The sequence below is a fragment of the Citrus sinensis genome, chromosome 2 (genome assembly GCF_022201045.2).
Source record: "Citrus sinensis cultivar Valencia sweet orange chromosome 2, DVS_A1.0, whole genome shotgun sequence".
Taxonomy (NCBI): domain Eukaryota; kingdom Viridiplantae; phylum Streptophyta; class Magnoliopsida; order Sapindales; family Rutaceae; genus Citrus; species Citrus sinensis.
In genome coordinates this window covers 29,438,701-29,452,739 of record NC_068557.1, presented here as the reverse complement: position 1 = coordinate 29,452,739, position 14,039 = coordinate 29,438,701, and the positions used below count along the sequence as shown (strand labels likewise).

The following is a 14,039-nucleotide window of genomic DNA, read 5'->3' as shown; positions in this document are numbered from 1 at the left end:
CCCTTAACCCTTTTGAACATTCCAAAATTAATCCTAAATGGGCCTTAATCAGCCCGCTGTTGAAGGTTCGAATCCTAACGACGGCTTTAAAATTTAAGATTTTACTGGTAATGAAGAAAAATGCCATATAAATTTCAAAAACGGTAACGAATTACAGTTTTTGATATGCATGATTCTCCAAGAAAACATAATCACGGCCAATTTTTGCCTCATATCCACTAAATTTCATCAATACTTACAGTGGCCCAAACAATTTAACCATAGAATAATTATGTAATCTGAAACCAAATAAAAGAAAATGATGGTGCTTTCTCCACTGCCTGTTTTTTTAATCCAGGTACAATACTGTTATACTTGCACCAGATGGGTACAGTTTAATTTCCAAAAACAATTTCTCATTTCACTGGTAAAATTTGCACAGGTTAGATACATCCTCAATGAAGGCAGAAGGTGAGCTCCTAAAAGGAAACTAGAACTTCAACCTACCACCTTCCGTTGTCACATTTTCATAAATTCCGATGTTTTAATACTCCAAAGGTGCGCTAATGTTCATGTAGGCAATTTCATAGTGTGTAAATCAGTAAAACTATTGGTTTTCCTAACCATGTCAGCCGGCTTCCTACGCCCTCTTCTTTATGTACAGACCTGAAGCAGCAAAATGACAATATGGGTGAATGTCTGTCTGAGACAGTCCCCACCATACAGCATAAACAGCCCTGAATATCCCTACTGTTTGTACGCATGATTGCAGTGGTCTATCCAGTGGCAGATATGGATGCAGAGGCTTTCACAGATAAACTACCATGATGGTCCTCATCAGTATCTTGATGACTGCCGTCTAGGGTGATACCATTGCTGATTTTTTCACCTGTTACTCCCCCTTGAAGCCCCTCATTATCAACTGAACTAGTATTGACACCTGAGCTAGACAGTCTCTGCTGTCTCAGGTACTTCTCAGTGGCATCTTGGAGCAGCCTTATCATGCTGCCAGAATCTGAACCAGGTGATAGCTCCTCTTCCCGCTCTGGCTGAATATTAAGGTCAATTTGGCCTTTAAAGGGGGAAGTAGAGGATTTTATCCTGCTAGAATCATCATCAGAACCCTCACTAACTACCTTTTTCTCATTCGGACTGTTATTTCCTGTCTTGCTACATGAAAGAGGGTCATCATCAGCTGATTTTTCAGGCACTGGCAGCTTCTGCTGCTGCTGCTTCTTCCGTGAAGTTTCTGCATCCTTCTCTGATTGTTTCTTCTCACGTCGCAGCATTAGAGTGTGGAAACGACGCTTCACCGTTAAGCAGACATTACATGTACATGTTTGCTTGTGTTTAGGACCCTTCCCACTTGGAGGCTGAATACACACAATGCATGAACAGCCAGGTCTATGGCGGGGGTGCTTAGTAGTGGCCTGGGATGATGCAGTAAGTCCCTCACCCTCTCCCAAGATAGCTAGATTGGCAAGAGTGTCAAGTCCCTCCAAAGCTTCAACACAATCAGGTTCCTGCTTTGCGGCTTTCAGTTTTTTCGAAGAAGCTGTCATGTAACAGAACCAAATGCAATTAGACAATTGGTAAATTGCAAGCATTACACAAATATATTATCATAAAACTAGTAAATTTGAGTAGAATAAAGCTCATCTTCCACCTAACCGCATATGGGCCAGTAAGGTGTGTACAATGCAAGTTTGTCTCAGGCAATAGTTTACCTGGATTATTTGGAGCTATCAGATCTTCAAGCTGCTCTTCTCTCAATTCTTGAGCTACTGAACACACAGATCTGGCAGCAGAGAGGATTCATAAATATTAATCAAATGGAAGTACAGAAAAATACACTCCCTGTTGTAGATAAAAATTAAGAGCACCAGCTATGTCATTAGATCATATGAAGGGGCACACCCCTTCAATCCTATGAGAGATTTTACTTTAACAAGTGCCAAAATGACTCCATCCTGTTCAAGAAGCCAAAAAAGTAAAGGAGTAACAAATGCACTTTTGAAATCACAACTAGTCCCTAATATCCATGAAAAATTATCCTTATACTGCACATCAGGGGAGCAGCAGTTTGATGAGATGGATTGCCCAAACGAAGTAGTTCTGGTGTAGTGAGAAATCTCTTCAAATTGTATATTTGCGGATTGCTAGGGAGATTAAATGGGCAGCTTTTCTAAGATATTATACCTCAAAAATGAGATAAAGTGGGCCACAAAACATCCACACGGCCAAAAATACAATAGTGGGAATAAATTCAGTTGAGGATAAAGTCAAATCCTTAGCAAATAAGTTTGGGCTTACAGTGGGAAGTTGGCCTTTGAAGTACCTAGGTCTTTTGGGTGATAATCCTAGAACTCAAAGTTTTTGGGACTGGTGGTTGAAAAAATTGAAAAGAGACTTGGTGGATGGAAAAAAGCCCGTCTTTGCAAAGGTTATGAAAATGGCAATGGATCTCATCGTAGGAAGAGGGATAAGGCTGCAGGGCCTAAAACTTGAGGTGGTTTAGGAATTGGCAATGTGGAAAAGAAAAATGGAGCTGTTAGTCAAACAGCTTTGGAGGTTTCCCTTGGTGAGGACCTCCTCTCTTTGGCACTCGTTATCCGCAGCAGGTATGGAATTCATCCAAATAGATGGGATGGAAACACGGTTAGGAATGGGTCCAATAGAAGCCCCAAGAAAGCTATATCTAAAGAGTACCCCACTTCCCTTAGTTTTGTTGCCTTAGAAGTGGGTAATGAGAAAGCTATTCGTCTTTTGGGAGGATAAATGGAGGGGCAATGTTTTGTTGTGTGAGAAATTCCTCCACTTGTACTGGTTATGGCTTTCTAAGGATATCTCGATTTTTCTCTAGCATGGCTTTCTCTCCACTTACTATGAATTGGAATTGGAAGTTCAATTTCCAAAGAAACTTGAATGATAGAGAGGTCGAAAAACATGCAACGCTAATGTCGAGTACTAAAAATATCAATATGATGAATTGGAGAAGGACAAGAGCAAATGGAAGCTGAAAGCCTCTGGACAATATACTTGCAAGTCGTATTTTGAGAAGCCATGCAATTATGATTCTGCTAGAGTTTTTTTACCCTTCAAAATGATTTGGAAGGCTAACATCCCCCCTAAAATTCAAGTCTTCTTATGGACGTTGGCACAAGGAAAATTAAATTCTGGAGAAGTGAAGCAAAGAAAATTTCCTAATTTTTGTCTCTCTCCTCCTTGGTGTACAATGTGCAAGAGTGAGAAACTTCAAATAATCTTTTTCTTCACTTTTTGTGGTTTCAAAGTTGTGATATAAGTTATGCAAAGAGGCTAATTTCTTCTAAAGCTGTTTGGAAATGTGCAGTGACAGCACTGTTTTGGGTAATAAGGAAAGAAATGTTCATATTTTTGAGGGAAAAAGCGTGGATAATGCTGAAGAATTGTGGGATAGAGTTCGTCTCCTTGCTTCACTTTGGGCTTTAGTTTCTAAGTTTCAAGATTCGTCCTTTTTCTTCATACATCTAAACTTGGGATGGGGTTTTGAAATAGGGAGTTATAACTGATTCTAACCTTGTATAGGGGTTATTGGATATACGTTTGCATAGCACAAATAGTGCTAGTCTTTGTTTTTTGAGTGGACAGCACGTCCACTATCCATATTTCCATGTTCTTTACTAATACATTTTTGAGTTTCTTATCCAAAAAAAAAAAAAATCCGCAAACGTGGTAGATAGATGAAAATGTCAGGGTTTAAACATATAACAAGGTGCTGATTGTACCTTTCTGGATCCCACAAGTTACCAGAACAAGTCCATTTGGATGGAAGACGAGCATTGGCAGGCACTTTGCGCCACTTTGAACAATCCTCACACTGAACCCATTGGATCTTTTCACTGACACAAAGGGACACAAAAAAAAAAAAAAATGAAAGAAATTAGGCTTTGTTGGCTTGGTGTTAAACAATTATCACAATCCACTTCAACAACAAAATACAGCAAAATTTTAAGGCAAACTAAAAGGAAAGAGCTAATTACTCAGTCCCAATATAGAATGAAAAGAAGAGAGAATGAAGCATGATTTATCGTGGTAAACCAAATGACAGCGAATTAAAGAAACCGTGTACATCAGTATATGTAAGAACATTATCCATTACAATCATGATCTATTTCCTAACAGCACAGATGTCTTTCTTATGGTTATGTTGCTGACTGATACCTACATCCAGTCTCTATGATGGTAAGAATTCAAGTTTTTCATGTTAGCTTTACTTCTGAACCCTGGTCTCAGCTTAAGTCAGCCGAGAAAAGCAATGTCAAAAATTCACAATTTTGGAATGCTGGTAAAGATATTTAAAATTGTAGTGCCATTTGGCAGAATGGGTTTTCGTCATGCTGAAACCCTACAAATGGAACTACAGATATTAGAAGTTTAGGAGTGTCCTGTAGTTTCAAGAAAATAAATCCAATGAATGTGGACAATTCTACTGGTAAAGGTAGCTGTTTAAAAATTTGAAGGAGTTCCGGGATGTAGAAACATATTACACAAACATTCCCATAATCTTAAACCAAAAGAACTATATTTCTTTCACAATCACTTAAAAGATCCACACAACAGAAGACTTTATACGCTTTATGTTTACCAGCAGAAATAATGTATGTTAATTAATTAGATTAGTGATTTACCCCACATTATCAGTTGCAAATATTGTTGGCTTCCCAAGGATTGGTGCGTCCTGTTGTAGCAGACAAAAAATTCAGAATAGTTTTGAGTCCACAAAAAATGAAATATAACACCAACGAAGCATAAACATACAGAAGAAAAGTCAAATATAAGCAGTCCCAGCGATAGAGTGCAATAAGATGAGGACAAATATTTTTGCATCCATAGAAAATAAAATGTCTAATCAATGGCGCAGCAAGGATTATCTGCAGAACTATCAGTTTACTAGTCCAGACATATAATTTTGCTGGCATTGACGAGCCGACGGTAAAACGCAGTTAGTAATTATTAGCCATGCAAGGTGCATAAATTCAAAATAACCTAACACTGTCATAATTATGTACCTATCAGAACAGTTAATTTGGAGATTCAATAGCAAAGTTGACATTGAGCTGTGGCTAAAAAGGGAAAAAAGAGACAACAAACTTGCTAAACGTCATAAACTACAGCAGGAAGTATAAAGTATCATACCAATTCGGGATTAATTGACATCAGAAAAATTTACAAGAGGAAAACATCCAATTGTCAATAACCCACACAGCCTAACTACAGTAGTCTTAACAATAATGCTAGGTTATAAAGTTGGGATACAAATTGTATCCAAATCACGTTTCACCAATCAATGACCGCCACATGTATGGTAACAAGTAACTTTTCACATAAACTGCCACATCATTTGGGAGAAACACTTTGTATCCCAACTTTGTAAGTCTTGCATGGCTCTAATTTTCATAGCTTACAGTTTATTAGGTCCATTGTGGTTGGTCAATAAAACATGCCATAGAAGCACAATGTGCTTTCAAGCCATCCTAGCCACATGAAAAGGAACATACTTACATTTAACAAAACCAGAGTCACAAATACAATTAACCTTAATCTTCACTTGCTACAAGGACAGGCAAGAATAAACACATAGACATATTACATGTAACAAAGAAAATAAAATGATCGCTTAAGTGTGCTTTGAACAAAAGAAAGACCGAGTCAAATATGGTACCTCATATTCCTCAAACTCATACCCTTCAATCACCACAACACTGGGAACATTGTTAGGAGGTGGACGGAGAAGTCCCTGAGCTTCTTCCCATGTTAGCTTCAGCTCTATCACATCCTCATTTTCAATTTTTAGGCGCTTACTCTTTGAACCCAATGTGGTGTTCTTCCTCTTTCTAGAGATCGATGATTTGGCTCCGAGTGCTTCTGTTGCTATATATCCTGACTTATCCACCTTTGACCATGAACTAGGATCTGCCAGTTCAGCCTGATCAATTGATATAAAACTAGGTGAGCTGGGCTATCTTTTTTAAGTGATAAATAAGTTCAAACAAAAACCACTTTCAGTTTTTGTAATACTAACATGTCCATTCGCAGGAATTCCAGTACCAGCCTTATTTGCTTCATTGTCCTGCCGAGGAACAAATCCAAGAAAATGTGAATTCTAGCCTGTGTAACTAATTGTCAAACTCAAATTATACTAGTACTTGTGTAATAGTAACAATCGCACCATTTATCAGATAAATCCATGTACAATTAATGAATCTTAACAAGGACAATTAGGACAAGCCAGTTTACGTGGATTCTAAATAAACAGTTTCTGCTAGCTAAAAGATCAAGCAGTGTTAAGTGGTGAGACGACAGTACTAAAGTACAACCAACATCAAATTGCATAAAAGCAGCACATATGCTCCTCGCTGCACCTCTAGATGTCAAAAAGAATGAGAACAGTAAATAATTATACTAGCCAATAGCATTATATGTTGCCATCACCATCTAGCACTTATTACAAAGTATGGAATCATAAGAAAGATAATTGGCTATTGTTCAAGGCCACACCTGATCAGATGCTGAAGCACTTGAAGCCTTTCTGAATCCCATAACCAATTTTCCTTCAGGTTCTAACCGGCTAAATGTTACTGAGAAGAGAAGTACAACAGAATCTGAGTTCCAAAAACAGATAACACAGCAACCATGATGCACCAAAATGCATGAACATCATGCCACTCACGAGAGGAAATATCTAGATGTTTGACAGGTTCTTAAAACCACGTGTAAAAATCCAGTAACCCAAAGCAGCAAATATATCAAGCCCGAAAAAATTCCAAGAATAGAACAGACACTAAGTAGGTAATGTACACATTAATTTAAAGCATGAACATGCACCTTCCACATGAAAGAGAACATTTCGTAGCTTTCCTGTGATTTTGGTTGATTACCTATGTCACCAGCTTGCAATTGCATGTTCTGTATGCAAGGTGTAACCCCCTCCAAAACATACATTCTGCTATTATTATTCGGCCAGAAGCGAAACTGAAAAATCCATTCCTTGCCTTTTGAATCCTGGACTTTAAGAGGTAAACCTTCAGGCTGAGAAATTGGTGGAAAGTAGGCCTGCATCATTGGTAAATGCATTTTAAAGTGCAATGTTTGGATGCAAATTTGAGAAGAAGTACCAAATTTAAGCCTAATTGACAAGGATCTTCTAGAATAAAAAATGAGTTAATGGCCAACTAGCAGTCCTAATAACTTAACTAGCGCTACAACTATCATGTCAAATATGAGTTCACAAGAGAAAGAAGAACATAAACAGAAGATATCTTCAGACAAACCGAACAGTAACAAAATTGAAAGCAGGAAAAATTATGATCTTTCAACTGAAAACCTCCACATCTACTGAAGAGGTTGACATGAGACCAGCACGCCAAAATTGCAAGACACAATTCAGTAGACTACTGGAACCACCAACTCTTGCAAACATGCCAGAGTCTATCCATTCTAGAGAGATTCGTCAATATATCTAAAAAGAAAGCAACACAAGATAAAAGAATAATGTAATCAAGAAAATATGCAAGTTGATTCTATCATTTCAGATTAAGCATCAAGGACCCAAAGTTAAAAAATGGACCACATTTGTAATCCGGTTTTACATGTCAACAACAATGATCACCTCAATAACAATTGTCTAACAGATAATCTCTTCTAGGATAGAGAGATTAAAGAATGGATATGATGAACAAATAGAGAAATTGGGTAAGAGGCCGAAGGACCCACCTCTGCACATTTTTTGGGAAGCACCAAGCGCCCAATTCGCCCCGCATCGCTAGCACTCAACATTTTCTCAAACAACGGAGTGATTACAGAATTTGAACTTAAATATGGTTAAGGTGAATGCTTATAGGAGCCTCTAAGTAATAAAAAGAACGGAAGGCGCAAAGGTCTTCTAGATTATATAATGAAAAGAAATATGGGGCAAGAAATAAGAATTCATAATTCCAAGCTTCGTGCACAATGAATGTTCTAGTTAATAATATTTATGCATTTTTCAAGCTTAACAATAAAACTTCCAGAATCAAAGGATACTCTCCAGAAATCTGCTGTAGATCTTGATCGGTGAATCTAGGCCAGTACCGAGGAAGTAATTGACTTCTTCCACGGGCATCTACTCGAGGCCTTCCATTACGAACCTGAGTTTCGCCCAACGAATCAGCTCCATTAGGTAAATTACCATGAAACTGCTTCACAAGTGGTGGCTGAACGACTGGTCGCAAATGACTTCCAGAAACCCCAATTTGACTATTTGTTTCACTTGGAGATGCATAAGATACAGCCAAACCAAAATGTGGAGTGGATGAATCGTCCTTCAAGGTGGAAGACTGCTGAGGTTTATTTAAACACGAACTAGGTTGCATATCGCAGTTACTTCCTGCAACAAAATCATCAGACCAGGTTTAGAAACCACTTTCATCTGTTGTTTCTGCCAACAATTTCTCCAGCATGGCAGAAGAAGCATTGACAGTCACAAGTAGACATTTTTTATTTTAATATTAACATACTGGATGCACGGAACTGATTCCAACCTGCATTCGCATTCTCAGGTATATCCCTTGAACCACTCTTCAATCCTCCATTCATCAGTCTTTCAGAAAAATCCTCAAGTTTTCTTTTTTCCAGGGAAGGGACAGATAATCTTTCACTGGCATTGATTCTGTCAATGCCAGCAGATAAGTCAACTTCATAGGGCAACCTTGGACGCAGTTCAGGCTGAGGAATAGAAGAATTGAACAGACTGGGCGCTTGTCGCCATGGTACAGGGCCTGAACCAGCTAACTGAGTCCAATTTTTGACAGAAAGATCTTTAATTCTCTCAGGAAAGGGCGTTTGATAAAACAAAGAAGGTGGCCATGAAGGTGTTGGGGCCTGTAAAATAGAATATAATATGAAAAACAGAGTTGTATTAGTTACCTCACATCCAACTGAACATAATTAATAATGTCATTCGGTTCAATCAGCCAAAATAACTTCAAATGATTATAATTGGAAAATTGCAGATAAATAAATCGACAAAATGTTTTCTTCTCCGCATGTGAAAACTCAGATTACAAAGATGCAGAAACTAATTTAATAATGTTTTGACATGTGCGAGGACGATAGTAGAGGAGAAAGTCAATCATCAGAGTCAAAGCATGTAAAAGAGCAGTCAACAAATACTGCAACTGTGCAAGATGGCTCCTTACACTCTAAACTGTCCCCACGAATTATTGACGAAGCAGCTCCCTATGCCTCAATTAAAACCTCATTAATAAAGGTAACCAAAGTCATTTAGCATCTTAGGATTTCCAACTTCCTTTGCACAGGAAACAAAAATAAACATTGCCTAGCAAAAAATGCAAATTCGTGTACAGATAAAAAGTTCCAAACTTTGAAACAGGTTCAGTATAATGGGGAAACAAATTGCTTAGCATGTTCAATATAACTGAGAAAAATGGTAGGCCAGAAATGGCATCATAAGCATCCTCTGCTCCATATTCAAACCCATACATAATCATAGAGAAAAATAGAAGATGCAGAAAATGAGAAACAACCAAAATATTCCATACCACAAGAACATTTTTCCTTGCACATGTCATGCACTCAATTCCCCCAGCATCCAACAATGTAAATGCATGAACTGAAGTAATACATCCGCAATGAACCCTCTGCAAAGTAATTGCAAAAACCAAATGAGAAATCATTATAGATCCAACCCTGAAATTTAAAGATTTCAGCAACAAATTTGATATCCATCACTGAAAAACCAAATAAACAAATCAGATAATTCTCTGCTCACCTTACCGCATGACTCACAACACCTCCAACCAGAAGCATTCACATGAAAAGTATCACAGAATCTTCCCTCCTCATAAATAGATCTATAAACACAAAGAATCAGTGTCAGAATTGCAGCACAAAACACAAAACAGCGGATATTTAATATTTGCAATACAAGATAACAATAATTACATAACAGACAAGTTAGATCTAGATTGAAAATAAAAACAGAAACAGAAATAAAAGAGAGTGCCACTGGATTACAAGGATGTGTTTTGTGTTTCATAATGAAAACAATCTAGAAAATGCATCCCCTCTCTAAAACAATTCCAATTCCATGCATGGAATTTGCAGACAAAAATTCATCTTTTTCGTGTTTCCTTGGTTAGCCTAATTACAATATTCTTAAGTAGAATCCCATTAATACCAATTTAAAAAATCATAAAACATGGAGAAACATAAAACAGCAAGCAGGCATGATTAGAACAGAATAAAACACAAACATCACCATCATCATCATCATAATAATAATAATAATTCCAAATAAGTATTGCCTCACAATGAACAGACAGATTATAGGTAATGGCTCCTGGAATTTCTGCAGAAAAAAAAAAAGGAATAGCCAATGCCGGGATAATACCAAGCAATCTCTAATTGTAATAGAAAGATAAGCCAAAAGTAGTTCCAAGAGTTATGCTTCAGCTAACATGCACTATGCATTGACTCTCACCGGATTCATCAAATTCAACCATTGAATTTTAGCTGCAGATTCCAAACAATAAGTATAAAGAGTTTTTCAGTCGGACAAAGGCAGTGCATAGTCAATCAGATGACAGACTGGTAACTCCACTCATGAAAACTTTGGAAAGGAGTATATTCTAGTTTTGCTGTAAGTTAGAAGCTGATTGAGAACAAATCTAACACAAATTAACATTTTAGAAGGGAAGAATTTTCCTTAAAAGTACGAGTCTTTATGGCTACTCCTAAGTAGAATTTGTAACCAAACCTGCTTGTAGAGGATGTGACCCATGTTTTGGAAAGTGACAAACTTGAATGAAATTTCATTTCTCATGGATTATGATTTTCCTAACTTCAATGTGAACTTGGCTGACTTTAAGCTCAGCCCTTGTTTGGTTAAGGCCTTACTACCTCTCAACAAACCGATTCACAAATAACAGTCTGACTTCCAAACCACAAAGACCCCAAATTCAACAGTATTAATTAATCTCAAAAGACATAGACATCAATAAATAAACTTCTGCATGTGACAAGGAGAATTACATCAGAAAGTAGAAACCTCCAATAAATTGAAAAATTTTGTTCAAAAAATATTTCTTTACTCCATTATTTTACTCTTCTACCAGAAATGAGCATACACATGCAAACATTCAAAACAATACAACACTTGAAATTGACACCACAAAACATATACAAACCAAAATCCCAATTAACTCTGAAAGCAAACACAATTTGATTCGAAACCCAAGTTTCACAAACTAACAAAAAGCCACAACAGACTGTATACACTTCACCAAAGTCCAAAACCTATAATTTCAAACAAAATTCAACTTAGAATAAAACAGTCAACAAAAAGTAAAAATTAAAGCTGACCCGCAACGATCACAGAGCTCGGCGAACTCCCCGCCACGTAAAAGCCAGCCTTTTCTGGGACGCTCCGATTTCAACTCCTTACACTCTTTGTTAAAGCAAATCTTGGACGAAGACGACATCGGCAACAACCTTAAAAGCACCAAAAACGACGCATAAAATCCCAAAATCCTTGCGTTTTGAAACCGTCGAAAGAGTAAGAGGAAGTAGGAAGCTTGTCAAAATGGCTGTTATGGCCTGATCTGTGAAAATAATCTTACAAAATAACGGCTTTCGAAGGGGTTTTTGGTTTAGTATTTTTCTTTTTTCATTTGTTCTTTTTTTTATTTTTTTTTTATCCCCTTCTCTTTCCAAACAACGAGAGAGAGATTAATAAAAGGCGTCGAAATAAGTTGGTTATTTATATATACGTGCGTGCGTGAGTCAATTCCAATTCAATTCCATGCATGGAATTTGCAGACAAAAATTCATCTTTTTCGTGTTTCCTTGGTTAGCCTAATTACAATATTCTTAAGTAGAATCCCATTAATACCAATTTAAAAAATCATAAAACATGGAGAAACATAAAACAGCAAGCAGGCATGATTAGAACAGAATAAAACACAAACATCACCATCATCATCATCATAATAATAATAATAATTCCAAATAAGTATTGCCTCACAATGAACAGACAGATTATAGGTAATGGCTCCTGGAATTTCTGCAGAAAAAAAAAAAGGAATAGCCAATGCCGGGATAATACCAAGCAATCTCTAATTGTAATAGAAAGATAAGCCAAAAGTAGTTCCAAGAGTTATGCTTCAGCTAACATGCACTATGCATTGACTCTCACCGGATTCATCAAATTCAACCATTGAATTTTAGCTGCAGATTCCAAACAATAAGTATAAAGAGTTTTTCAGTCGGACAAAGGCAGTGCATAGTCAATCAGATGACAGACTGGTAACTCCACTCATGAAAACTTTGGAAAGGAGTATATTCTAGTTTTGCTGTAAGTTAGAAGCTGATTGAGAACAAATCTAACACAAATTAACATTTTAGAAGGGAAGAATTTTCCTTAAAAGTACGAGTCTTTATGGCTACTCCTAAGTAGAATTTGTAACCAAACCTGCTTGTAGAGGATGTGACCCATGTTTTGGAAAGTGACAAACTTGAATGAAATTTCATTTCTCATGGATTATGATTTTCCTAACTTCAATGTGAACTTGGCTGACTTTAAGCTCAGCCCTTGTTTGGTTAAGGCCTTACTACCTCTCAACAAACCGATTCACAAATAACAGTCTGACTTCCAAACCACAAAGACCCCAAATTCAACAGTATTAATTAATCTCAAAAGACATAGACATCAATAAATAAACTTCTGCATGTGACAAGGAGAATTACATCAGAAAGTAGAAACCTCCAATAAATTGAAAAATTTTGTTCAAAAAATATTTCTTTACTCCATTATTTTACTCTTCTACCAGAAATGAGCATACACATGCAAACATTCAAAACAATACAACACTTGAAATTGACACCACAAAACATATACAAACCAAAATCCCAATTAACTCTGAAAGCAAACACAATTTGATTCGAAACCCAAGTTTCACAAACTAACAAAAAGCCACAACAGACTGTATACACTTCACCAAAGTCCAAAACCTATAATTTCAAACAAAATTCAACTTAGAATAAAACAGTCAACAAAAAGTAAAAATTAAAGCTGACCCGCAACGATCACAGAGCTCGGCGAACTCCCCGCCACGTAAAAGCCAGCCTTTTCTGGGACGCTCCGATTTCAACTCCTTACACTCTTTGTTAAAGCAAATCTTGGACGAAGACGACATCGGCAACAACCTTAAAAGCACCAAAAACGACGCATAAAATCCCAAAATCCTTGCGTTTTGAAACCGTCGAAAGAGTAAGAGGAAGTAGGAAGCTTGTCAAAATGGCTGTTATGGCCTGATCTGTGAAAATAATCTTACAAAATAACGGCTTTCGAAGGGGTTTTTGGTTTAGTATTTTTCTTTTTTCATTTGTTCTTTTTTTTATTTTTTTTTTATCCCCTTCTCTTTCCAAACAACGAGAGAGAGATTAATAAAAGGCGTCGAAATAAGTTGGTTATTTATATATACGTGCGTGCGTGAGTCATGCTTTACAATTTTGTTGTCTTTTTTGTCCTTGCTGTTGTTCAATTTAATTGGTTGAAGATAATCCTAATTTATCCGAGAAAACGATAAATGTGTAGTCTACTGAGCAAACAAGGCAAAGGGGGCTTTGGTCATTTCATTGTAGTTTGACTTGAAGTATACTTATCGTGATTTTAGAAAAATGCCACACGTGGGAAAACAGAAGCGAGTAGAATAATTTGCGTACAGTCGCGAGTAGGGAAAATTTACGAATCCCTCTAAGGTAATGTGATAATCATGCATGGCCCCGCTGCGGAGGTCATGCAAACACGTAACGCATAGTTTTCAAGACACGCACGTCATCACTTTTTTTTTTTTTTCTTTTTCTGGTTTTTTTAGTTGGTTTAGTTCGCAGTACTTACTTATGATGTGACTCGCTACTCATAAGAGCACTGTAGTGTAACCAGTTTTTAATGCAAGTATGAACTTGTCTACATAACAACTACATTACTTACGCTTTCTTAAAAAAAAAAAAAAAAGAGA

At 37.0% G+C, this 14,039-nt stretch overlaps 1 protein-coding gene across 4 annotated transcripts; it reads right to left on the bottom strand.

The window, feature by feature from the left end:
* Nucleotides 1-289: 289 nt before the first annotated feature.
* Nucleotides 290-13,486, bottom strand: LOC102625674 (B3 domain-containing protein Os07g0563300). Of its 4 annotated transcripts, XM_052435325.1 has the most exons (15): nt 13,096-13,485; nt 11,383-11,511; nt 9,791-9,872; nt 9,561-9,659; nt 8,541-8,880; nt 8,044-8,386; nt 7,735-7,831; nt 6,900-7,074; nt 6,520-6,599; nt 6,044-6,091; nt 5,684-5,947; nt 4,650-4,699; nt 3,747-3,860; nt 1,707-1,777; nt 290-1,534 (listed from the first exon to the last, which is right to left on the bottom strand). In XM_052435325.1, exons 1-15 carry the CDS (start codon nt 13,212-13,214, stop codon nt 756-758), a joined length of 2,790 nt encoding a protein of 929 aa, XP_052291285.1. In that variant the 5' UTR covers nt 13,215-13,485; the 3' UTR covers nt 290-755. The 4 variants fall into 4 exon arrangements, with proteins under 4 accessions (XP_052291285.1, XP_052291286.1, XP_006467887.2 ...); XM_052435326.1 differs by lacking the exon at nt 11,383-11,511 and having other exon boundaries at nt 9,796-9,872; nt 13,096-13,486; XM_006467824.4 differs by lacking the exon at nt 11,383-11,511 and having other exon boundaries at nt 13,096-13,484.
* Between the last annotated feature and the right edge of the window lie 553 nt (nt 13,487-14,039).

Coding starts and splice junctions, on each gene's coding strand:
- LOC102625674 (XM_052435325.1), bottom strand. CDS start 13,214: ATGTCGTCTTCGTCCAAGATTTGCTTTAACAAAGAGTGTAAGGAGTTG. Junction 3,861..4,649: donor TTTGCAACTGATAATGTGGG/GTAAATCACTAA, acceptor CCTTTGTGTCAG/TGAAAAGATCCAATGGGTTC. Junction 1,535..1,706: donor GATAGCTCCAAATAATCCAG/GTAAACTATTGC, acceptor GTTACATGACAG/CTTCTTCGAAAAAACTGAAA.